Here is a 27,792-nt window from a genome sequence, read left to right as displayed (position 1 = left end):
CCACCTCTGAGAATCCTATATTCCTCAAAATGGCGGTTTCAACTGCCAGGCCATCAAAATTAATCAAGCTGAATCCAGATAGTTAAACGGTCCTTGTCTTAGACGGTCTGACCTCAGAGGTAGACGCCCTGAGTCCACAGAGAATTTCTGAAGCCTCGAGTACTAGGACCTCCTTGGCCAATCTGGGGCCACTAAAATTACTGGAATTGTCAGGGCCTGTATCTTTTTCAACACTCTTGCCAGCATTGGAACTGGTGGAAAAACATAAAGAGAATTCCCCTCCCAGGGGATAGACATGGCATCCACCGCTTCTGCCAGTGGATCCCTCATCCTGGCATAAAACCTGGGTACCTGATGGATGAATCTGGATGCCATCAGGTCCCCCTCCAAGGTTCCCCACCTCCATGTAATCTGGTGGAATACTTGTGGGTTCAGGCTCCATTTTCCTTCCATCAGCTCCTTCCTGCTCAGGAAGTCGGCCTCTATATTCTCCATTCCTGGTATAAATATTGCTGATAATGTTGGAACATTCTGTTCCGCCCACAAGAAGATTCGGGACACCTCCCACATAGCCAGCTTGCTGCGTGTGCCTCCCTGGTGGTTCAGATAAGCCACAGCTGTGGCGTTGTCTGTCTGAATCCTTAAAGGGAGCCTCTGCAACCTGTCTCCCGCTAGAGAAAACACTTTCCACACAGCTCTCAGTTTCAAGATACTGATCGGTAAGGCAGATTCCTATGGAGTCCACAAACTCTGCAGACGCAGGTCCAAGACTACTGCCCCCCCAGCCCCTGAGACTGGCGTCGGTAGTGACTACCAGCCAGCTCCAGGACTGCAGTGACCAACCCCACTGAAGGGAGTCCACGTCTGTCCACCATTTCAGGGAGGCTCGAGTTTCCGAAGACAGCACTATCTGTTCAGATTTCATGGTCTGTGTGATTCCTGACCAAGCCTTCAAAATATTCCACTGGAACACCCGAGAGTGGAACCTGGCAAACTGCCGCGTCTCGAAAGACGCCACCATCTTCCCCAGCAGCTTGAGGCACCTCCATACTGATGTGCTCCGAGAGCTGAGAATCTCCTGGACTAAGGCAACCAGATCCCTGGCCTTTGCCTCCAGTAAAAATACCCGATGTAGATGGGTAACCCGAATGACCCCCAAGAATTGGAGTCTCTGTGACGGCACCAACTGAGACTTTTGTAAGTTTAAAAACCAGCCGTGAGCCTGCCAAAAACCCAATGCTTTTGCCAAGTGACTCTTCAACATGTCTGCTGACTCCGCTCTGAACAGCAGGTCGTCCAAATATGGGATCACGGTGTTTCCCCTCAGTCGAAACACAGCCGCCATTACAGACATTATCTTGGTGAATACCCTTGGCGCTGAGGCCAGGCCGAAGTGCAACGCCTGGAATTGCAAGTGTATGGTCTCCTATCTCAATAGGACCTGATGTCCTGGGTGAACAGGAACATGAAGGTACGCGTCCTGGACATCCATGAACGCCAAAAATTCTCCCTGGTCCAGGCTTCACAGCACTGACCATAGAGACTCCATTTTGAAATGGTCTACCCACAAATGGATAATTAACGACTTTAAATTGAGAATCGGTCTGAAAGACCCGTCTGGTTTGGACACCCGACACAGTGGAATAAAAGCCTTTTTTTTTTTTTTTTTTCCGCTCTGGGGACCGGGATCACCACACCCTTCTCTAAAAAAGAATGAGCCGCTCCCAAGGGAGCTGTACGGAGCCGAGCCCCTTTTGGTATTGGCGTGGGAATGAATCTTCTTGGAAGAAGACCCTTGAAGGGAATTCTGTAACCCTGGGTTATAATTTCTGACACCCAAGAATCCCGGTATAACAATGCCCATGCGTCTTTGAACAGTGTCAGATGTCCCCCCATCTAGACCACCGCCGGGCAAAACCCTTGGCAGTCATGCAGATGGTTTGTCCTCTCCTTTGTGTTTGGTTTCTTATTTTTGAAAGGAACCAAATTTAGAATTTAGGACCTTTCCCCTGAAGGGCTGCCCTCAGAAAGACGCACCTCCTCTAAGGGAGGGCCGCAAGGCTGGCCTGAAAGCAGAAAGCCTTGATGTCTGCTTGGCTGCAGGGACTGGCAGGACAGTACTTTTGCCACCTGTGGCCTGCTTAATAATCTCTTTCAGTTCAGAAGCAAGTAACAGCTTTCCTTTAAAAGCTATTGTCTCTAAGGCTTTCTTAGACACATTATCTGCCTCCCAAGCCTTAAGCCAGAGCACTCTCCTGGCATTTACAGACACTGTGGAAACTCTGGCAGCCATTTTGAGAGCTTCCTCTCAGACTCCAATACATGCTCTGCAGCCGTTTTTAAGCTTCTCTGCAAGCAATAACACACAAGGGTCAGCGTGTAAAATAGTGCACAAATTTCTGTCCCACACGATCATGGCCTTAGAGACCCAGGCTGAAATCATCAGAGGGCGTAGGGTGTATCCCACCCCTTAAAATAATGCTTTGAGGCTACCCTCCAGCTTTTAGTCTGCGGGGTCCTTAAACGCTGCTACCCCTTGTACTGGTAGCACAGTGGCTACACCTGAGGTCTTGATACACGTGCCACAGAAGCATCTACCACTGGGACTTTTTTTTTTTTTTTCCAGAGGTCAGCATGCACCTCAGGCATGGGGTACAGGCTTAGAAATCTTTTAAGTATCTGAAGCCTTTTATCAGGGGTTTTTTAGGCCCCTTAGCAGGGAGATATCAGATTCTTTACGCTGTCTCATAAAAAACAACCTTTGCAGGAGTTTATCCTTCACAGACAAATTTAATGCCTGTTTAACAGCAGTAATAAAATCCTCTACCCCTGAGGATGAGGACTCTTCAGAAATATCACCCTGGTTTGGTTCTGTGTACTCTCCTACCTCATCAGCAGCTAATAATGGCCCTGAATAAGACCTTTTAGGGGTCCCCACAGAATAACCATAAAACTTGTGCAACAAGTAATTTAAACCTGCTGATTCCCATAGCAGTATCCTGCATGACCAGTAATAAATCAGGATCTGTCTGGGTCCGAGGCACAGAGCTAGGGGACTGCTGAGAGAATGGCAATGGTCTAGGGAAGTTACCAGCCATCACTCTGCCTGTCCAGTAATGCTCCAAAGCATTTTTAGACCTGCCTAGGGCTTGGCCCATGCAAGTTCCGATGTACTACCCTCTGGAGTTCACTCCCCATGGGTTTCACAGCAGCGCATATAAATACATAAGCCCCCCTCAGGGACAATTCTCAGTGTACAACCACTGCAAGCGCTCAATGCATTTAAGGCTCCCTCCCCCAAGACCACAGGCTGTTGCTCAGACCTGATGTTCTCAATAACACGGTCACAGCATTAAATGTACATACATTATATACAGTGTACTCAGTCACTTAGCTTTCTGTAGTCTTCAGAATGGGGAAAGCGAAGCCCAGGAAATCCAATCACTCTGTCAGGATCTGTAAGCCAGCTCAGCTCCGCTGCAAGCGTTCTGAATGGCGCCAAAACAGAGTGAGGGAAGGGATCAAGTCCCTGCTGCTGCGGGGTCTGTGACTTTTGGCGCCAACTACCCCCAGACAGCCGCTCCCATTGTAGGATCTCCTTGTTCCAGTATCTCCCCCTCAGCTGGGGACCACTCGGAACATGCCTGTAACAACACTGCTGTCCTCTCATATCAGGAGCTCAGTGTGTAAGCTCCGCATAAAATGGCCGCCGCCATCACGGAGCGCCTGTCCCCCATGATCCCCACCTAGCGTGAAGCCGGTTTCAGAGCGCTCCGGAGCCCAGGCAGCTTCTTAAAAGAAGCTGTAAGCGCTGCACAGGGAGGCCAGACAGCGTCTCCCATGTGCACAGTGAGCTGACAGGACGCGCTTCTGTCAGCTCCTGCTGCGCTAGCAGTGTGAAGATTCACTAATGAGAATCCTCACACTGTGCCTACCTAGCTAGTGTAAAAGTTAATAAAATAATAAAAACCCTAACTAGCTCTACTCCTTCGGCTGCTCCGGCAGCCCTTTAGAATAGCACCCACTCCAGTGGGCACCTAACACGAACTGAGGAATCTGGGATGCAGTAGGGGAGGAGCCTACCCTCCAAAAGCTTTAGGATAGGTGCCTGGCTCCTGCGGACCCTCCTACATCCCAATGTGAAGCTGTGTCACCAGGACCATTGAAAGAGAAAATTTCTTTTCTAGAAAATGCATTCTGAAGATATATTTACAGTTCTGCCGTCTCATGCTGGACTTGGAACTGTATATACTGTATTTAGAAAAATACTGTATATCCAGGGCCGGTGCCACCACTAGGCAGCTTTAGGCATTTGCCTGGGGGCACCGGCCACTGGAGGGTGGCATTTGGGAGCAGGGTCCCCTGCCCGGGATCCCCCATCCCCCCCACCAGTGGAGCGATTCTGTTGTGGCTGCATTCCCCCCCTCCCTTCCGCAGAGCGGGTGAGCGGTGGGGGCTGGTTGCATATCCCCCCACACCCCCCCGTGGAGCGACTTGGCAGACGCATCCATGACACTCCCATAACATGCCCACAACACCTTCTCTTTTATTGCTTGCTTCTGGTCACCTCCCAGTCTCCACCCTGAACCGCCCATGGAGCACAGATGATATCTCAAGTCATGGCAATGTCATACAAAATACTAGCTCCATCACACACATTGGTTTACATGTGCACAGCAAGGGTTCCATAGACTTTTTCTGCATGTGCAGTAGCAAAAAAATCACTAAACAAACATTGGCACTGTGTCCTCCTCTGAATAAGGCCTTATATGCCCTGTATAAAGGGCCTGATTCAGGTTCACTTGCAAACCAAATTCTCTCTCTAATGGACAAAACCATGTGCACTGCAAGTGAAGCAGATGTAACATGTGCAGAGAGAGAGTTAGATTTGGGTGTAATTTTGTTTCTGTGAAGAGTAAATACTGCCTGCTTTATTTTTACACTGCAATATAGATACCAGATTGAAGTACAAACCCCACCCAAATATAACTCTCTCTGCCCATGTCACATCTGCCCCACCTGCAGTGCACATGGTGTTGTCCATTAGAGAGAGAATTTTGTTTTGAAAAAAATTGGGAAATCTAAGCCATTTTGGTTACTTATTGTAGAATAGGAATATAAAATAAAGGACGCCAATCCCGGGGCATTCTTTTAATCTCGAAATTCGGAATTGAAAAATGCCCAATCCCAGGATTCCCGATTGGCTTCACTAATATAAAAAAAATGCACCAGCATTACCTTTATGGCCGGGTGCAGGAGGGAGCAGACGGGATGTGTGCTGGCAGGCGGCTGTGAGACGGGCTGGGGAGCGATGCTGTGCTGCTGGAGGTGCGGCTGGGCGCCGGGTAGCTTCGAGCCCAGAGCCGGACCAGGGAGCTGGAGGTGCATCTGGGAGCTAGGTCGGGGCATGCAGTGCGGCTGTGGGCGGGCAGAGCGGCTGTGCGTCCTTCGGCAGTGTGGCTGTTCGGCCTGCGAAGGATGACCTCTGACTGTCACACTGCAGTGCTGCATCGGGAACAGCCAGGCAGCGTCTGAGCAAGTGCCCAGACGCTGCCCGGCATTAGACTGCGCATGTGCACTCTAATCCCGGCATTTTTGGGGCCAAATCCAGGGATCCCGCTGATCCCGATCCGAGGTTTGGCCACCCTTATACCAAGTAATCAATTTACTAAGCATTGGACCGAGATAATGTGGACGGAGATAAAGTCACAGCCAATTACAGCCTGTGTTTAAAAAATGACAGTTGGAAGCTGGTTAGCTGGTACTTTATCTCCATCCAAAGCTTAGCAAAGGGACCCCATAGTTGCTAACACTAACCATGTGGAACAAGTATTGACTTAAAATGATTGAGTATGCTTTTCCCTATGTAATCGTAATAATGTTATCTAGATCAGAGGTGGGCAACCCTTGGCATTAGGGCCAGAAGGTGCCTCTCCAGGATTTTTTAAGTGGCACTCTTGCATTTACTACCTCTTCCACTATGGACAATGCACTGCTCGCCCCCTTCTACTACTCCTTCTGTCAAAGAGAAGATGCTATTGGAGGAACCAAAACCATGGTGTGCATACTCAGTGATGCTGTCTCCCAAGCTTTGTCTCCCTGTATTGTTCCTTTGTACGGCGCTGCGAAACACTTGCGGCGCCTTATAAATAAAATTATAATAATAATAATGCTGGGTTCTGGTTTGGGAACTCTGCCACAGTTAGTCCTTTCTCACCTGAACCATGTCTACATTTTCAAAACAAATGATCAATCCTACAGTACCTGAGCATCTAGTTTCACAAAAATAGGGGGACAGGGAAACCACTAACATTTTTAGCATCCATCTATTACTTTTGTAAATGTTTATGTATGTGATAATAGTAGTGGCAATCAGAAACTTGTTTGGGCTTGTATTGTTAAACGTCTGGTACCCATAGAGAAAAAAGTGTTGCCTACCCCTGACTTAGATCATGGTCACTAGTCATTCTATTGTAAAGCTTATTGACTGAGGATGCCTGATTGTGATACTAGTTCCAAATGTTTCAAAATGGCCGTTAAGATTTTCTAATTTGTAGAATCATCTAATTTCAATAAAGGGGAGATAAAGTTAATTTTAAAGTAAAAAGTAATGTTGTGCTGACATGTTCTCTCAGAGTGTATTTTGAGAATAATGTGCCTTAAAATATAATATGATCTTGTGGACATTGATCTGCATAAAAGCAGAAAGCACTACTGCAATGTTTCATGTTGTACTTTCTAATTGCAGAGCTGTAATTCTTACAGAACAAAGGTGTGTACATCTATAAAAACGGCACAATCTGCTCTGTTTATATAATTAGCACATTACAGATTGTACAAATGAAAGTTGGTAATGTGTAATTTAATTCAATGATATTTGCCCTCTCTGCGAACCCTGTGCACAGGAAATAATGACGAAAGTATAACTCCTGCAAATTATCACTGATAAATCTGGTGGTAATAACATCGTCCTGTACCCTGACCCACAGAGAGAACAACTTAATTTCTCCGGTCCCTTATTAAAAGTTATCTACAGATATATATTTTAGCGAATACTTTACTGCAATTATGCGGTGTGATTTCTAATACAGATGGTTGTCAAGAGTTGCAGAACATACTTCCCTTCTCTCCAAGAATATGCACAGACTCGTGGGTGAGAAGCCCATCCTCCAGATCTTGCCCCCTTCCTATGCAATTCGCATCAATAAATATGGATACATCCCCAATGTACAATGGTACCAATTTCAGTATTGATTTGTGGGGAGATTAATTTCTTAATCATATCATCATTTCCTCCCACTTGCCACTGGGAATCCTAAAATGTAGCCAATTTGTTGCAGAGTGGAAGGACTATATTTGCAGTGGTTTATGTCTACTCCATTATTTATATACATGGTGGAGGCAACCATTTTGTGGGCTGAACCAATATTCACAAGGTACAACTGACATTACTGAGGCATGGGGCACATAGGGGTAAATAAAAGAAGTGGTGATTAGAGTAGAAGGCAACCGATCAGATTTGAAGTTACATTTATTAAGTGCATTCTATAAAATGATTTGTAGCAACTGATTTGGTGGCCATGGTGCACTTCTCCACTGCCTCACTTCTTCATACATCTACCTCACAGCGTACTGACTGGCTGTATTCTATGACAATTGCTGCAGGCCACCATCTGACTACCAATGTTTATGGGTTACATACATTTACCCCATCTTTAAGTCTGGTACCTACTGCCAGGTCACTGCTTTAACGTATTTACTTTAACTTATCAATAAGTCACTGCAAAGGGGAGAAGAGGCAATACAGATTCAGAATTCCAACTTATTTTTTTATGTTATTTCTCATGAGGTAAATTGTTATTATTTTATTTATAAGGCGCCACAAGTGTTTTGCAGCGCCGTACAAAGGAACAATACAGGGAGACAAAACTTGGCATAACATTGAATAAATAACAAAAATAGAGTACAAATAAAGAGCACCACAGTTCAATACACATTACAGCTTAAATATAAGTAGTGAGGACTCAATAAACATACAACTAGAGGCTTGAGGCCAATTATGGAGATGAGTATGCAGACGAAGATGGTCACTGAGTGTTTGAGTATAGGAGAGCTGTGAGTGACATGTGAGGAGAAGAAGGCTTTGACAACAGGAGGGAAGAGGGCCCTGCTCGGAGGAGCTTACAATCTAGTAGGAAGCTCCTCAGAGCAGGGCCCAATCTGTGGGCTTACTTACTAGTTACCAGACCTTCAAAATGACAGAACAACATGTCATCTCAGCACCGAGTACTGTGTGCGGCCGATGGGAGCAAATCCTTGAAATGGTCCATTGTGCGCCATCCAGAGGCTCCACACATGCACAACACTTGTATTCCCCCATATAGGTGAGGAGCAGCCTTAGCCTTTTATTATATAGGATTTGAGCTATAATGAAATTTGGTAAAATATTGCTTATTATTATTATTTCAACCTTTTTGCGCACCTCGTTGGAAAATAAATAATTATTTTACTTGTACTTTTGAAACCGCATAATGAAAAACACACATACTCAATCTGTTTGGCAAAGAGGCATGCCACACAGCACTGAACTATGTGGAATAATCACATCCTTGAAATACACATTGAGATAGAGTAACTTGAACAGATAGTGAAGCAGAAATATTTTGGCAGACATTAAAGTCAATGGCTGTGAGAAAGCCAATACCACCTCACTGAGTTCCAGAGTAACCAGATTGTCCCACAAAGTAGCAAGCCAGTATAACCTTTTGGGATCACTGATATTACAGCATTAGCTCTGATTTCACAGCCTGTCTCAATCTCATGTTTTGATGTTTCCTTATTCACAATCTGGCATTAATATAAGTTTAAATACAATAATAAAATATAACTGAAATAGTCTGTCAGGTGGTTCAGTTATACAAATGTAATGAATAGTTGGCACTTACATTAGCCTTATAAAGTGATAACACGTGGCACTGTTGCATGCCAATTTAGCCAATAAAGTTATCTAAAAAAAAAAATCAGCCTTATGTGCACTTCCACGGTTACCAAGAATGCTAAAACAAATGCACATTTTGGTACTCTTTACCTAGCACGGCGGCCATCGCGGCCATCGCATGCACTAAAAAACGGGTGCGACGCGATGCCCGCGATTTCCCATAGGGAACAATGTTAAAAGTGTGATTGGACGCGATTTTACTGTTCAATGCCTCAATGCCCGCGATTTTTCCATAGGAAACAATGTTAAATGGGCCACAGAGCCCTAATAGTCCCCCTGAAGTCTGAAATGGCCCCCACAATTGTTAACGCCACCCCACGATCAACGTGAACCCGAAGCGTGGCGAGCGCAGCGAGCCCGCGAGGGGCGGCGGTACGCGTCCTCCGACCTTTTCATACCTCGTGGAGTTGAGAATAGAATAGTGTGGCGAGCGCAGCGAGCCACCGAGCTCGAAGCGTGGCGAGCGGACGCGGATACCTGTGAAGCCCGCGAAGGGACGCATTTACCTGTGAAGGTATCCGCGTCCCCTCGCGGGGCTCGCTGCGCTCGCCACGCTTCGGGCTCGGTGGCTCGCTGCGCTCGCCACACTATTCTATTCTCAACTCCACGCCGACGTGGATAGTGGAGGTATGAAAAGGTCGGAGGACGCGTACCGCCGCCCCTCGCGGGCTCGCTGCGCTCGCCACGCTTCGGGTTCACGTTGATCGTGGGGTGGCGTAAACAATTGTGGGGGCCATTTCAGACTTCAGGGGGACTATTAGGGCTCTGTGGCCCATTTAACATTGTTTCCTATGGAAAAATGGCGGGCATTGAGGTATTGAACACTAAAATCGCGTCCAATCACACTTTTAACATTGATCCCTATGGGAAATCGCGGGCATCGCGTCGCACCCGTTTTTTTAGTGCATGCGATGGCCGCGATGCCCGCGATTTTTTACCCCCGATGACCGCGATGGACATCGTGGGCGCCGTGCTAGGTAAAGAGTACCCACATTTTTTTTCCTGTTAGGAATGAAATCAAAGATCTCTGTGTATAAAGTCATCAGTGAGCCATGTACAATGAATCCAATGCATTACAGCCATTTGTCCTCAGTGCTCACACGCTACAGTATTTGACCAATTTCAACAAAAAAGGGCATCCTAATAAGTGTGTGAAGCTTAAAAATATCTTATAATTCACTTATGACTTACCTGTTACCAGGGCTATTTTTCAGCAGGCTCCAGCAGGAACTGAGGCCCTTATTCTAGTTCACTCTGACAAAATATTTCTTAGATGGACAAAACCATGTGCACTGCAGGTGAGGCATATTATATGAAATATTTTGTCAGAAAGAGTGAACTAGAATAAGGGCCTCAGTTCCTGCTGGAGCCTGCTGAAAAATAGCCCTGCCTGTTACATTTCCAAAATGTTTGTGTTATTCACATAAATGTAATGCTTTGGGGTGTATTTTCTAAGATGGGAGTTCTAGTAAAGATAGTGGGTGAGGTTTAATAGGATAAGAGATTCCGAAAGTGAGAGATTTGGGGCGGAATTCTCTAAACTAAAAATGCGGTAAAACCCCCGTTATCAGGGGTTTTACCGCATTTTGGGTATTAATGATCCCCCGCCGGGTTACTGCGACGGGGGGCATCGCCAGCAAAAGATGGGGTACTTGTGTATTATAGCGGCGCCCATCGCATTGCATACCAAAAGGCATGCGATGGTATACAATGCGATGCGATTAAAAATTGTATGTTAATTGTTAATTGTATGTATGTTAAAAACAATGTTAAATGCACCCCCACGCCACCCCCCCCCCCCCACTATAAACGTGAACCCGAAGCGTGGCGAGCGCAGCGAGCCCGCGAGGATACCTGTGAAGCCCGCGAAGGGACGCGGATACCGCGAAGGGACGCGGGGCTCGCCACACTTTCTATTCTCAACTCCACACCAACGTGGATAATGGGGGTATGAAAAGGTCGGAGGACGCGTAATGCCGCCCCTCGCGGGCTCGTTGCGCTCGCCACGCTTTGGGTTCACGTTTATAGGGGGGTGGGTGGCGTGGGGGTGCATTTAACATTGTAAGCACCCATTTGGGCCTTTAGGGTGCTTATACAGTGTTTCATCGCATAGGGGGCAAAAATCGCGTTGCATCGCATCCCATCGGGTGCATGGCATGCGATGCGATAAAAACATTGCGCGATGAACATCGGGGGCGCCGCTATAATACACAAGTACCAAAGATGGCGATGCCCCTTAGAAGCCTATGGGCTTCTACCATGACCCATGCCGCCACGAACAGACCCTCGCCGACCTGCATGGACCCCCCTTTACCTATGTCTTGGCAGCACAGCACTGTGCTGCCCGGACCTGTGACCTCCTCCTCCCAGCACTGTAATCCTCTTCCGGGTGCAAGGAAGAGGAGGAGAGCAGCCCGCAGCAGCAGCAGCACATAATCCGGCCAGGCGAGGGAGGGGGGAGCTGCTGGGACCCGCTTCAGTTCACATTGCCTGCTCAGCGCAAAGGACAGCTCTTGACGCAAGAGCTGTCCTTTGCCATAATTATCGAATATGTTACTGCATATGCGATAATTATGTCTGCGGTAGTTGGCGATGTGCGGTGGACCGTGGGCGTGGATATTAGAGAATCCCGCCCTTGGTAAGAAATCTCGAGTTTTTTTAAAGCAGCAATCATTCACACTTCAAAATCAAACTGGTTTTGCAGTGTAAATGATTGCCACTTTAAAAAAACTGGAGATTTCATACCAAATCTCTCACTTTCTGAATCTCTCATCCTATTAAATCTCACCTGGGATGTTGCTATGTACAACCAACCAGAACCTGTCTACTATATTCTGGAAGGAGCTAAATAAATAAGAAATAGGATCTGATTGTTTGTTATGGGCAAAATTCCATATTCAAAGAACTCCCATCTTATTAAATAAACCCAGTTGGGGGGTATTGGCAACCAACCAGAATCTGTCTACTATCTTCTAGAAGGTGCTAATTAAATAAGTAGAATCTGATAGAACTCCCTTTGTCTCCCTGGGTTTTTTTTGTAACAAATGAAATAAATGCCTCAAATGCAATAAAATAAATTGTTTATTTACACTAATTATATAAAACTAGAATAACATATAATTGAAACTAAGCATGACATTTCACAGATTTCCCATTGGGATCATCTTGGAATATTAACAGAGACCAGAGATGTAACAAAGCACAAATGCTCAATGTGCTGACATCCTGAGCATGACCTGAAGACATCCTATAGAGGGGGCAAGACTAGCAACACTGGCCAGGGCACCCTGAGTACACTCAAAGGCATGTTGCCCATCATGAGCATCTGATGTAAGTGTTGCATTGCGTTACCGGTCGTACACCCCTAGTTACAGCACTGCCTGAGATATACTGTATGTGGGTCTAACACATGAGTCTAGATCAGTGGTTCCCAACCTTTTTTCTCTCCCGTACCCCTTGATTAGGCTTTTCATTGATAAGTACCCCCTCTCATTTTGAAATATGGACAGTACTTAGCGGTATGCGGATCCTTATGAATGTCCTTATATTAAGGAGGAGCGGAGGAGTAGTATACAGCAAGGAATCATGCCCTTCTGTGTCTAGACACTGGTTGTGTATTGTCTCCAGGATTCCCGCTAACACCGGTAGGAGTAATGCCTCTGCTTCCTCCACCTTTGTCAGTGCTGGGCAGATGACTGCTGATGTCTGAGGGCAGCATGGGAAGCTCCCAGTGGATTGCTGGTCAGGCATATGACTCAACATGGTTTGTCTCCATGGCAACGGGTCTTCTTCAGCCATCAAAAGACCTTTTCATTGTCCGCCATTACCAATATTATTTTCAAGTACCCCCAACTGGTCTGCAGAGTACCCCCAGGGGTACTAGTACCCCAGGTTGGGAACCACTGGTCTAGATTATCAAAAATTGGCTACACTAATATATATTATTTGTTATTCAAATGGTCTGACCTGGGTTTAAAAGGGAATACTCGTAATTAGGTTTAGATTTCATAATAACAAGTGGACAAGTAAGGACATTTCAATTTTGAGGAAGTGACGGTAAGAAAAGGTCTCTGCTGAGTTGTGTTCTTAGGGGGGCCTTTAGTGAAGTGAGCAGAAATAAATCAGTTAAATGCTTATGAAACAAAAGAGTTTGTAGTGTATTTTAAGGAAGGGAAATAAAATGTCTAAGCTGCCAGTAGTTTCAGATGGTTTAACCCCTTGAGTGGTATGCCCAGAAATTTTCCGAGCTCAGCTGCGCTGCCACAGCGGGCTGTCCCGCAAAATGTCCGGGCATACCACAAATATGAAATAGGTGCGCGGCAGTGGCGCACCACCTCTTGAGCCCCCCCCAATCACCTGTGCTCCGGCGATCGTACGCCGGAGCTCTTCGAACCCCTGCCACTCCCCCAGCCTCTAGCCGCCTGCCGCCATTCATTTTGCAGCAATGACGTAAGTGGCAGGCTCGGGGATGTTCGGGACGGCCCGGGGGGACTCGGGAGCACTCAGACGCCGAGCCCTCCCGAGCCGTCGCAAAACATCCCCGAGCCTGCCGCCTGTGTGATGACTGACAGACGGCTGGGGCAGTGGAGCTCCGGTGTACGAACGCCGGAGCGAAGGTAAGGGGGGGGGGGGAAGCTCCTAATGATTTGTGGTGGGTTTTGCTGGGGCAGGGCAAACCTGCCCTGATAGATTTGTCCTGCCCCAGCAAAACCCACCACTCAAGGAGTTAATCAAGATAATGATAAAGATAATGGAATCCATCATATTTTTAAGGATCCAGATATCAGAAGGCTCATCATGATTGTTAAATTCTACATCTTTATTAGAAACACCAGAGAATTGCCTTACCTATTTGAGAAAGTTAAGCGTGGCTTGTCTAAGGAAACAAATATTTGGACATTTTTGCCATTGTATAATGGAGACTTGGCTTATAGCATCCATGGCTGGCAATATTTTGGTTGGTGCCCCCATGCCCGTGCTCCTGAAAAGAGGATTTTTCCTTTACCCTGGGCTGTACCCTGTTGACCCAGAGGAAGACACATATTACATCTTCCCAAACCTGCTCAATACTGAGTCTGCAGCCCCGCTCCACACTCATGCTAAACTATGACAGTGACAGCTGTGCCAACATGGCACCACTAAGTATATTCTAGACTGCTGCATGAGGTGATTTACACCCTGACACCTCTAAATACAGAGACCACCACCCTAATGTTACCAACACTGACATCACCGGCACAAGGTAACCTGGAACTTGTGTTCCCCCAGAGCATGGTATCTTCTGTCTGCTGCTGATGATGCAAGAGCCAAGCTGCACTATTGGACAAGCTGATCACTGGGTTAGGGACCCGCAGCCTAATGACTCCTCTGAGACAGTGATCAAAAGAGTCTGAAGTAAAAGACAGTTCAACTTACTTCACATCCAATGAGTTATCAGGCAACTCCATCCTACCCCAGTGCTCAGATTACAGACAGAGTTGCTGGTTCCATGTCCGCCTGCAGTCGCCCTTGGCAGCTGAGTGACAGTATTCCTAGTCAAGTAGCTAGGTCACCTTTGCCCAAGGCCAGTCCAAACTGATGGTTTAGAACCATGCTCACTGGTACAAAGTGTTTACATAAGTTATTTTTTTCCAACATATTTTAAATAGTCACACTGCACTGATTTGAGTTCTGTGATGTGAGAAGGAGTATTTGCTTGCTTACTGTTGTCAGGGAGACTTACATTGATATCTCTTTGAAAATTCATTGTATGGTTTTGTTTACAGAAAATAAAGCTTGTAGGTTATTTTAACCTATTGTTTGAGAGGTCATGTTTCTCAAACAAACCTTACATAAATGTTTAAGGCCTCTGAACAGTCTATGGCAGTGGTTCCCAAAGCTTTTTGAACCACGGCACCCTAGTGTATCAGAATATTTTTCAAGGCACCCCTAGGTCAAAAGTTTCTTGTTGAAAAAATATAAAATGAAGTAAATTGTGTTTATATATCATCCTTAGGATCAATTATGTAGTGAGGAACCAGATTTGCTTTTGCTTGCCACATATTTCATGATTGGCTGCCACCAACTCTGGTTTTGCCTATTGATTTGTCTTACACCACCAATCCAAGGCACCCCTGCAAGTGTCTCGAGGCACCCCAGGGTGCCTAGGCACACAGTTTGGGAACCTCTGGTCTATGGTATAAATGGATATGGCAGCATCCCTTCTTAGTCTATATAGTGGAGAAAATTTCATAAAACCGTATAAATATTTCAAGTATTAAAAACACAATCATGTCTGACCTTAATTCCACTTTGCACCACTTTATGTATATCAAGGAAAGGCTCCTTCATCAAATCTCCCTCAGGGCTAAGAATCTTCACATAACCTTCCTTTTCAAGGATGAAGAGTCTGTGAGAACCATCGCCACTATGCATAGCTCCAACAGGCTGCCTCAGGCCTCTGATAATCTCCTGAATGCAGTAGCAGTTGTGCTTGTGTTTCCTATAAACAGATTGAAAGTTTTATCAAGTACCTGTACTGTATAGCAATACAACTTATATGTAACACATATATCCCTACAGATGGTACATGTTCTTGCAAAGTCCAAGTACAGAATGTATTGAAGGCTAAAGTGGTTACCAGGACTTTGCAAGTGCAAAATGTAGCATGTTTCTGATATACTATTATTGTCAGAAGTCTTCGTGTACACTTATCCCACATATGTTGTATTAGATGGTGAGAAATCTTGGAAAATACTGATAATGGTAAATATTATATAACATGTTCTTATCTGCCACATTCTAACACCGTGCAAGGCAGAACCTGCTAGATTTATGTGTAGAAAATGTATATATTCAATTACCTTGTTTATTATGTATGTGTCATTTTAACACATAGATTGGTATGTACTAAGCATCACATCCATAATGTGATACATCCCACCTCTTGATGGGTACATACCATTGTTCACTATGCCAAGATGTACCTAGAAATGCACAAGAGCTGTCCTTTGTGATAAAAGGACTTCTGGGTTTAGGAATAGGACTACACATGTGTAATGCAAGGAGGGGGGGGGGGGGGGGGATCTGATCGGATCCCTCTCAGGAGAAATTGTAAAATTTCAAATTGCAGACCCCGGCAACAAATGGACTGTTCGTTGGGGGGAGGGAGGGCCTGGGGCGGATGGTGGCAGGAACAAGGCTCACCCATGGGAAGGCCCAGATTTTTATGGGCGTCCCCATGAAAACACTGGGTGTTCCCATGGTAACGCAGGTGGACCGATGCGGACCTCTTTGGCAGACACCGAAGACACACTAGAGACTGACTTTTATTTCCGATGGGAAAAGAAATCATTAGATGGTCAGCAACTCTCGAATGATTTCTCTCCCCTTCAGCCACATGAGAGGGAATACGTTCTCAAGGGGCGATTGTTTGCCGGGGGGCGTTAAGCCTCTCATTAAACAGCAAACAACTGCTGCTAAACGAGTGGTGTTGATTCACCCCTTGGTTTCTTAAAGCATGGTTAGGAAGGAATCTGCATTCCTGCAAGGAATATTTTGTTTGCGTTCCCCTCCCTTCTTTCTTTTTTTCCTTTGTTCTTTGTCAACATATTTTTGGAAGGGTAAGGATGACGGTCCGGTGGCCATTTTACTGTATAGTATTTTGTACCCCGTTTCAACGCACCATGTAGGCTGACTTTCCTACTGAGGTCATTGTTTTTCTAACTGACCCTTTATTGCCTTGGTATGGGAGCTATAGATACTGTACCTGTCATTGTGAAGGAAATTGGCCCATCAGGTTATCATTGCCATATTTGCTATATAAGGTGTGGTCGCTGACCAGCTACCGTTCTTGCTGTTGTCAACATACAGTATAATTTTAACTGGCTGATCAATTTTTAAATGCCATACTGTTATATGTGTGTTTATTTATGTGTCAATAGGGAGTTGTTAAAATCTGCATTATATTAAGAATCTGTTATTAAAATCTTATGGTAAGAATCTGACTTTTACCAGCCGTATGTTCCAAATGATATAAGTTGTATCTGGTTGATGCACCTAGAACAGTTAAATGGCAGTTGCTCTGCGATACTGTAAAACACTGTTTACAGACCCGTAAGCGCGCCTATTTTAATGGCCAGGAAAAAAGTGCTGAAAAAATGTTACTGTATTCATTGCTTACTTTTAGTTTTGATTCCTTTGTAAAAAGAGAAAGGATAATTTAAACTTAGGTTTAATTACAACCAAAAACTATAAACAAAATTGTGGGAGAGCGATGTGGGTCGGAAGTACATACTAACAACTGAGAAAGCATGTTAGGCATCCAAAATATTGAAAAGGCATTTGTTCCCAGGCAATCACATAAACAGCAGATGAACAAAACATCTGGAGGGTACAGCTGCTGAACATCAGGGCAGACTGAGTTAATTTACTGTCAAAACAACAAAAAGATGTTTTGGAAGATAAAAGAACATTTATCTATATGAACCTGCTGATCTCTTCCACTCTGTCATACTCCTCCACTTGGTCCAAATAGTTTGTCGCTGGTCCTCGCACTTGTTTTCTTGGAAAGTCTGGAAAGCACAGGCCGCTGTCCCTCATCCCGTGGTAGAAGCAGAACTCATCTGCAGTGGTTTGGAGCAACCCTGTGAGCAGAAAGTAAAAGTTACTGGCAAACATTTTACTGCTGGTGCAAGATATCATATACATCACATTATTGCAGCAGTACATCATTGTTCCTGATTCAAAGATGATCATAAAAGCAAAATCGATCTCAAATGGGCAAAACAATGCTGCACTGCAGGTGGGGCAGATGTAACATGTGCAGAGAGAGTTGGAGAGTTAGGTGAGTTATTTTGTCTCTGTGCAGAGTAAATACTGGCTGCTTTATTTTTACACTGCAATTTAGATTTTAGTTTAAACGCACCCCAACCAAATGTAACTTTTTCTTTCTGCACATGTTACATCAGCCCCACCTGTAGTGCCTATTTTGCTAGAAAGTTCTAGAAGATATTTTCTATTGGGAAATTACGGAAACCTGACTACTTGTTCTGAGAAATCTGCTTGAGTATTGACTGTAATGGCACCATTAATAATATAATACCCACAATGCAAAGAGGCGTATTAAAATACTTAAGTTAAGGGCAAATATAAACAGCAGGCCATAGGTGATATCATGGAAGAGGACTTTCAGTTTATTGCTATTCATTATTATTGTAGGGATTCCTTGCATTTGAAACATAAACTCAGGTTAGATGACACAACCTCATTCAGTTATAGCACATTTACCCTTCCCTCTGGTTTCAATATGCAATAAAACAATTTTATACAGTACCTCTATCCGCTTTATACAGTCAGGTCCATAAATTTTGGGACATCGGCACATTTCTCATATTTGGGGTCTATACACCAACACAATGGATTTGAAATGAACCAAACAAGATGTACAGATGGAGCGGGCATCATCCTTGGCCGGCACTCACCAGATCCCTTGCACTTGCGAGCGCCGGCGATAGAGACTGGGACGCGCGTGCGTCTCACACGCACGTGCGTTCCAGTATCACGGCGGCTGGGCAGCGTCTCCCTGCCCGTCTCCGCTTCAGGGAGATGCTGCAATTCTATCGCCAGCCCCTGCAAAGATGGAGCTCGCTCCATCTGTACTTTAACTGCAGACTTTCAGCTTTAATTTGAGGGTATTTACATCCAAATCAGGTGAAAATCAGGTGAACGGTGTAGGAATTACAACGGTTTCTATATGTGCCTCACAACTAGGGTGGCCAATCCCGGGATCGGGATCGGCGGGATCCCGGGATTTGGCCCCCAAAACGCCGGGATTTCAATCCCGGGATTGGAGTTTCCAATCCCGGGATTTCGGGATTAGACTGCGCTTGCGCGCAGTCTAATGCCGGGCAGCGTCTGAGCATCGCTCAAACGCTGCCCGACTTCTCCCGGCAGCACTGTGTGCAGCGTGACCTCTCAGCGTGAGATGAGGTCACGCTGCGCAGGCAGAGGTCGCGCCCGGCATTGTAATGCCGCGCCACCCGCCCAGCCAGCGCGCCCTCCCGGCCAGCCAGCCCAGCCGCCCGCTCGCCCAGCCAGTGTGCCCAGCCCAAGCGAATAGGAGCAGATCAGCAGGTTCATATACTGTAGATAAATATTCTTTTATATTCCAAAACATCTTTTTGTGGTTTTTACATCTTGTTGGATCATTTTAAATCCATTGTGGTGGTGTATAGAACCCAAAATATGGGAATTGTGTTGATGTCCCAATATTTATGGACCTGATTGTATAAATAACCTAGGTGTTCTAGGCTACTAAGATAAACCCAAAGTACCGTTATGAGACAATTTTGTGTTCTCTTATAGAATTTCTGAGTCAGGGCACTTGGGAGCTGTACTGTAGTTTAGTCTCATAGCAGGTGTCAATTCACATAGGGGGCTGTGAGCATCATGGAAGAGATTGAGCTTTGTGTTAAAAGTGAGGGGTACGGGTAGTTTATTTGAGTACGATATGAACAAAACTAATAAGTAGAAAAAGAAAACTTCTGTAGCCAGCAAAAGGATCCTGATAGTGCAGAGTCTGCACTGACCTAGGACTGCAGAAAGGGCCAAAATAATAGGAGGGTAGAGCATACTTGCCTACTTTTGAAAAATAGTTTCAGGGAGATTATAGTTTGTAGCAGAATTTTGCAAAGTGCCCCATTGAGGGGGTGTGTCATGTTCCATAAATGGAGAGATTGTGAAAAGATATTGTAAGCGTGGCACCTAGAAGCGAGGGTGGAATCTTCTAAAATGACTTATATCCAACTGTAGATGAGCCCCAAAGCAGTTAGTAAGAGCTAATATTCTATCTAAAGTGCTGGGAAATGGTGCTGATGATTCAATGTAAATGTATCTCTTTCTCATTCCTTTTTTCCCAAAAAAATGTAACAGTGTAATGTGGGCTAGGTGACATAAGGGAGATTGCTAGACTAATGAGGGAGAGAGGGATATTGCTGCTATTTCAGGTAGTCTCCTGCAGAATGCAGGAGGGTAGGCAGCTATGGGTTAAAAGCAGTCTGGGGTACTGGGATTTGCTTTTTAAAGTTTAAAAATCATTGTTTTTAGGTTAAGTTTTTATTATAAATCAGTTTTACTGCTAATGCAGCTGTTAAAATGCTAAAGAACAGGGTTAAAGTTAGGGTTAATTATGATTTGCAATATATATTGTCATTCAGCTCATTATGTTTTGCTAGAATATGCTTCATTGTCCTGCTGGCTATACACGTCAGATAAAGTAACTATGGGCCTTATTTTGGTTCATTCTTTCTGACAAAATCCTTCTTAGATGGGCAAAACCATGTGCACTGCAGGTGGGGCAGGTGTTACTTGTGCAGAGAGAATTAGATTTGGGTGGGGTTTTACTTCAAAGTGAGATCTATATTGCAGTGTAAAATTAAAGCAGTCAGTATTTTCCCTGCACAGAAACAAAATTACTCACCCAAATCTAACTCTCTCTGCACATGTTACATCTGCCCCCCCCCTGCAGTGCACATGGTTTTGTCCATCTAAGAAGGATTTTGTCAGAAAGAATGAACCAAAATAAGGCCCTATGTCACTTCAATGTCTTGACCACTACTACGTAGAACCAATCCCATTCTTTCATTTAAGCTATTCTGTTTGTATCCCAAACTACTGCTCCGTTTAGTCCCATGTATGTCCTACTGTAATTAAATAATGCTAATAAAGATCAGAGATCAATGGCATTGTCTTCATTACAAAAATAAAATAATTACATAAACCAGGGAAAGTACTGGGTCCCACAATATATCTTCAAACTAATTTATTTTCCAAATAGTATAGATGTGGCAAAGGGTACCAATGCATCTAACTTGTGTTTAGTTTGCTAAGCTCCCGATTCACTCAGTTCCTCTGGCCAGAACATGCTGACATTTTGAGGTGCATAAAATCAGGAGCAAGAAATATATAAAATGAATGAATGGAATTTTCTCCTCTGGGCCACACCTCTGCACTTTCCTGACCTTTAGGAAGTGATGTTTGCTGCATATCTCGGCCCCACCCTCCTGACTGTCCTGGAATTAGCCCGGTTGTGTATTTGGACTTAATACTCCTTTAAGCTTAAAGTAAGACAGGAAAGGTTGTGGTAATTTTTGCCTCACCAGGCCGGTGATATGGAGTTAGGCTTGTCTATAATACTGTAGGTTGTTGGAATCTATACTGTTATACACATGCTGGTTATATTGCCCCCAAAAATACTTATGGAGGTAAGTTTAATACTTTCCTGTCTCCTTTGCATATTTGGGCAATAAGACTTTCCTTTCATTAAAGAGTGCCAATACATGAATATCTTCTCCAATCATGCTTACAACCTTTGTATTCACATATGTTCTGTTCTACATGACTCTGACCCTACATGTGTGCAGTATAGGAGGACGGTATATAGTACAGGAATGTTCCAGATATTAAGGGGGAAATTTACTAAAGGAAATTTGTAAAAAATAGGTGTATTTCTATCCAGAAATACACTTATTTTTGACATTTACTATCCCGAAAATACGGCAATTCGTATTGATAGCCGGGATGCGGTCAATTTGCCGGCGGTCGGGATCCCGGCGTTCAGAATCCCGACACTGGAATCCCGACCGCCGAAATCCCGAATCTTTCTCCCTCCGTGGGTGTCCACGACACCCATAGAGGGAGAATAAAATAGCGTGCCGAGCGTAGCGAGGCACCGGGCCCGCTGCGTGGCGAGCGCAGTGAGCCCGCAAGGGGGGGCGATCCACGTCCCCCCCATGTCGGGATTTCGGCAGTCGGGATTCCAGTGTCGGGATCCCGACCGCCGGGATTTCGTATCGGATCCTGATAGCCCATCAATACGAATACGATTTGCCGTATTTTCGGGTTAGTAAATGTCAAAAATAAGTGTATTTCTGGATACAAATACACCTATTCTTTACAAATTTCCTTTAGTAAATTTCCCCCTATATATCTATGCTGGATTTGTAGAACTCAAACAGTACCTTTCAAATCTTCAGGTAAACCATAAAGCATGATAACACCATCAAGTTAGATAGTAGGATCAATTTAGCCCTTACTTATCTTCAACTACTATAAGGACATATTTTGCTGCAGTATTTACTTGGCATGACCTTTTCTGCTCATCACTGTCACCTATAAGTGTGGATATTATAGTGTAAAAAGAACTACATTCTGGAGGACTGCATTAAGAATCCGCTGTTCCGTGAAACCCATGCACAATGGACTCTTCTCAGAAGGTTTACATTTTAACATAATTTCTTACATACAGTATACAGTCCACTGTCCGAGTTTGTTGTATTAGTACATTTTTTAATTGTTTGTATCTTTCTAGGAGTACAAATCAAAGACCGGATTTGTCCATTCTGTATGTCAGACTGTACCCACTCAATTATATAGCTCTGTACACTTGCATGAATTTAATGGTAGAGTGTAAATAATAATCAAATTACATACATAACTGAAGTGAAAAGGGAGGAGACGTGAGCAAAGGGAGAAGTGGCCAATGGTAAACAATCAGCTGCTCTGTATAATTTTATATTATACAAATTATAGATGTTACCTCAGTGCTGATTGGTTGCCATGGGCCACTTCTCCTCTGGCTCACTTCTCCCTTATCACTGCTTCATACATTTACCCCTTAGTTAGTGGCTGATTCAAACCATTTGTTATGGGACAAATTCGTTCCTGTTCCTGATGGTCGGAATTTGTCCAGTTTGCTCTATAGTGGGAGAAAAAGGGGGCGGGCAGTGTGCTGGTGTCCTCATAAAAACCCTGAGAGTTCCCCTGCGAACGGAGGCGTGTCGATGGCATCTAATGTCACATGACGTCAGGGCCCGTCCCAAATTGGGTGGACAGCTGTGAATGAAAAGTCAGTCCAGAAGATAACACTATCCCCCATAGCTCTCTATAGAGGTGCCAATACTATCCAAAATATCAATCTTTGGAAAGTTTAGGTAGCAGAATATAGCATTACTGTAGCTATCAATCCCACTCGCTAAAGCTCTGGCAAATGCGAGCTTTAACGTCTGCAAATTCACCGGCTTTCGGCCACGCGTGCACAGTAATTTAATCCAGGACCTGATTTAGTCCATTATTCTCAGTACTTGCGGGCACATTCCTGCAGGAGCCTATACTCAAAAAAGAATAACTGTAATAAAAATGAAAAATAATAAAAGGACAAGGAGGAAAGCTCTTCCAATTCCATACTTGAAAGGAATATGGCTAAAGAAAAATCTATACATAGCTTTTACATTTAAACTGCTAACAATGAAAACAATTAGTGCTGTTTCTGTCTGCCTCTATAATTGTTATCTCTTATACTAGGGTTCCGCGCTAATTATTAGCATCTGACTCTCCTTGATTGTACAGTGTGTGATCGCTTCTCTCGCTTCCTCTCGTACAGAGCAGCATGGCTCTGTCCAGTGCTAGAGTTATGCTTTCATCTGGTTATCCTTCAGAGCAGCCTGGGTGGTCACAGAAAGCACTTGACATCTTGATGCACTTCAGCAGTTTTACATATACACAGCCTTTGTAGAAAAATAAATTTGTCATTCGTCACCACATATGTTGATCTGGGGAGTGAGGTTCCAGCAGCTCTGGCTCCTGTGTTCCTCCATCCTTCTCTCAAACCCTATTCTCTTGGATCACCTTAACCCCTTCATCAACAGTACTTGTTTGATCATGGAGTCATTTTTACTACAGAATGCGCTGAGTAAACAAACCATCATATTAAGGAGACATACATCATACACCACCAGCAGCCCAATCTCAGCAAAGTATTCTTGGACTAAGCTGGGAATGATTCATAAAGTACAATGTGTTCCGGTAACACCAACAGAATTCAGAAACAGTACAAAACCAGTCAGTAAACATGCATTAGTGATGGTTTTGTGGACCACACAGAGTACAGTGCATCCGAAAAGTCTTCACAGAGCATCACTTTTTCCACATTTTGTTAGGTTACAGCCTTATTCCAAAATGGAATAAATTTATTTTTTCCCTCAAAATTCTACACACAATACCCCATAATTTAGTTTTTGGGAGATTTTTGCAAATTTATTAAAAATAAAAAAATAAAAATGTACATAAGTATTCACAGCCTCTGTCATGAAGCTCAAACTTGAGCTCAGGAGCTCAGGTGCATCATGTTTTCACTGATCATCCCTGAGATGTTCCTCCAGCTTTATTGGAGTCCACCTGTGGTAAATTCAGTTGATTGGACATGATTTGGAAATGCACACACCTGTCTATAGTAGGTCCCACACTTGACAGTGCATGTCTGAGCACAAACGAAGCATGAAGTCAATGAATTGTCTGTAGACCTCCGAGACAGGATTGTCTCGAGGCACAAATCTTGGAAAGGATACAGAAAAATATCTGCTGCTTTGAAGGTCCTAATTAGCACAGTTGCTTCATCATCATCCGAAAATGGAAGAAGTTCGGAACCACTAGGACTGGCAGACCAGCGGTCGGCGGAGAAGGGCCCTAGTCAGGGAGGTGACCAAGAACCTGATGGTCTCTCTGTCAGAGCTACAGCATTCCTTCTCTAGAGAGAGGAGAACCTTCCATGACAACCAGACGGAAGCCACTCCTTAGTAAAAAGCACATGGCAGTCCGCCTGGAGTTTGCCAAAATGCACTTGAAGAACTCTCAGATCATGAGAAACAAAATGCTCTGGTCTATGGGACAAAGATTGAACTCTTTGGTGTGAATTCCAGGTGTCATGTGTGAGGAAACTAGGAACCGCTCATCACCTGGCCAATACCATCCCTACAGCGAAGCAAGCATGGTGGTGCCAGCATCATGCTGTGGGGAAGTTTTCCAGTAGCAGGAACTAGGAGACTAGTCAGGATAGAGGGAAAGTTGAATGCAGCAATGTACAGAGACATCCTTGATGAAGACCTGCTCCAGAGCGCTCTTGACCTCAGACTGGGGTGACAGTTCATCTTTCAGCAGGATAATGACCCTAAGCACACAGCAAAGAAAGCAAAGGAGTGGCTTCACGACAACTCTGTGAATGTCCTTGAGTGGCTCAGCCAGAGCCCAGACTTGAATCTGTTTAAACATCTCTGGAGAGATCTGAAAATGGCTGTGCACTGATGCTTCTCATCCAACCTGATGGAGCTTGAGAAATGCTGCAAAGAAGAATAGGTGAAACTGCTCAAAGATAGGTGTGCCTATCTTGTGGCATCATATTCAAAAAGACTTGAGGCTGTAATTGCTGCCAAAGGTGCATCAACAAAGTATTGAGCAAAGGCTGTGAATACTTATATACATGTGATTTCTTAGTTTTTTATTTTTAATACATTTTTAAAACATCTCCCAAATTTTTTTTTCACGTCGTCATTATGGGGTGTTTTGTGTCAAACTTTGAGGGGGAAGTAGGTTTTTTTTGACAATCACAAGTGCGCAATTAAATACACAGTGCAGCTAGAAAAAGTACACCATAAAGGCACACATCCAAGAAAATGCCTTAAAAGATAGACCAAAGTAGAAGACAAATGGTGACTAGTAACAGCGCTTAGTGTATAACCAACAAGTAAAACAATAGGTTTTTATATCACCATTGATTTGGACACATTCTTAAATAGGTGTCAGCATTCAGGTAACCTGTAATGAGAATACACCCCTCCACACGGATAGTATGACAGGGGTGACAAAGCAGAGTACACAAATAGTGCAGGTTATCCTTGATTAAAAGAAATTTTTAATACAGATGTCCACTTACAATCTGCAGACAATAAAAACAGCATGGGTGGTATTCCACAGGGGCAAAAGCAGCACGGCAAAGATGATTAACAGGCAGGTCCAAAAGAGTCCAACCAATCTCCCGTCCGGAGCAGGGGTTCAGCGGCACTCAAGGTTCTGCGATAGCCAGCGTCTTCTGTCCTCCGTGGCACCTCCGATGTAACACTCAACGCGTTTCAGATAGAATCCTTCCTCAGGAGTGTGATTTTCAGAGGGAATAGTACCCTCTTAAATAGTCCCGCAATTAGTAAAAAGCTCATCAGAAGTAGCGACCAGAAAGAGCACTAGAACAAATGGGTTTCACCGTTGTGGCACATGTCTTATGTGCAAAACGGTGAAATCTGATGTAAAAAAGAAAACTGATTTTACTATTGGGGGTAAAACCTATAAAATTCAACATTTTATAACTTGCCACACAAAAGGGGTTGTATATGTCTTGCAATGCGAGTGCGGGTTAGCATATGTAATGAAAAGACATCCCGACAGATGAAAGCCCGCCTTGCAGAGCACGTATATAACATTAAAAAAGGTTTGATGACACATACTGTGTCGGCTCATTTTAAAAATATTCATGCCTGTAACCCATGCAAATTATCAGGTTTTTGGGGAATTGACCAGATTTCGCCAAATTGGAGATCAAATGACATGGATAATCGTTTATCAAGAACGGAAATGAGGTGGATTCATCGTTTGGGTACCCTGGTACCACAGGGACTCAACGGTGAGTTCGAACTCAAACCGTTTTTGATTTAAAAACATGGTCGCTTTTCTCCTATTCCTTTTTTTCTGTTTTTATATTTGTTTTTATAATCATTGTATTTTATATATGTTGACATTTTTTGTCTTTTACTTTTAGAACCGCAAAAGAAAATGTCTCTTTAAATCTCTGTTTAAATGCACACTATGCCTAGATGCGAAAGCAAGATGGCGGTAGCATCAAAGCATACAGACATTCATTATTGGCTTGACTGACACGCATACCAGTGGAGCGCACATAACATCGTGCTTCCGCGTTCCATAGAAATCTGGACCATGACACGCACGGCCATCTTGCTTCCGCTGGATATTACATCATGCCGTTAGAACGCCTGTTGTATACCGGGACTTTTCACTAATTGCGGGACTATTTAAGAGGGTACTATTCCCTCTGAAAATCACACTCCTGAGGAAGGATTCTATCTGAAACGCGTTAAGTGTTACATCGGAGGTGCCACGGAGGACAGAAGACGCTGGCTATCGCAGAACCTTGAGTGCCGCTGAACCCCTGCTCCGGACGGGAGATTGGTTGGACTCTTTTGGACCTGCCTGTTAATCATCTTTGCCGTGCTGCTTTTGCCCCTGTGGAATACCACCCATGCTGTTTTTATTGTCTGCAGATTGTAAGTGGACATCTGTATTAAAAATTTCTTTTAATCAAGGATAACCTGCACTATTTGTGTACTCTGCTTTGTCACCCCTGTCATACTATCCGTGTGGAGGGGTGTATTCTCATTACAGGTTACCTGAATGCTGACACCTATTTAAGAATGTGTCCAAATCAATGGTGATATAAAAACCTATTGTTTTACTTGTTGGTTATACACTAAGCGCTGTTACTAGTCACCATTTGTCTTCTACTTTGGTCAAACTTTGAGGGGGAAAAAGGCATTTATGATATTTTGGAATAAGGCTGTAACATAACAAAATGTGGAAAAAGTGAAGCGCTATCAATATTTTCCGGATGCACTGTACAGTGCAGAAAACATTAATATCACACACAATGGAAAGACCTTGTGTAGAGCAAATGAAGAAAGCTGGTCTAGTCTGATAGCATCAAGACTGTAGATGTTGTCTACACACGCATCTTCCACTCCAACCTTGATTAAGAAGGAGAGGACACAAATGGGGACAATTTGGTGAATCACTACTTAATTTGGCCATCCTGGCACAAGCACTGATCTATTCAGGGTGGTTCCTCTATGAGCTGAGAATTCCTCTGAAGGGTTTCATTGCCTTCCTTTAACTTTCAAAGGGGGAGATGTAGAAACTTC

At 44.3% G+C, this 27,792-nt stretch overlaps 1 protein-coding gene across 1 annotated transcript in view; it reads right to left on the bottom strand.

Moving 5' to 3' along the window:
* The window catches only part of HHIP (hedgehog interacting protein), a 120,466-nt gene that overhangs the window by 74,564 nt on the left and 18,110 nt on the right, over positions 1-27,792 (bottom strand). Inside the window, exons 3-4 of the mRNA XM_083171096.1 lie at positions 17,466-17,622; positions 15,278-15,479 (exon numbers count right to left, since the gene is read on the bottom strand). Coding sequence (XP_083027222.1) covers positions 15,278-15,479; positions 17,466-17,622 — 359 coding nt within the window. The remainder of the gene's footprint in view (positions 1-15,277; positions 15,480-17,465; positions 17,623-27,792) is intronic.

Source organism: Crinia signifera, chromosome 1 (genome assembly GCF_055691185.1).
Source record: "Crinia signifera chromosome 1, ASM5569118v1, whole genome shotgun sequence".
Classification (NCBI taxonomy): domain Eukaryota; kingdom Metazoa; phylum Chordata; class Amphibia; order Anura; family Myobatrachidae; genus Crinia; species Crinia signifera.
Note: the sequence above shows the minus strand (reverse complement) of the source record. Positions and strands in the feature narration are given on the sequence as shown.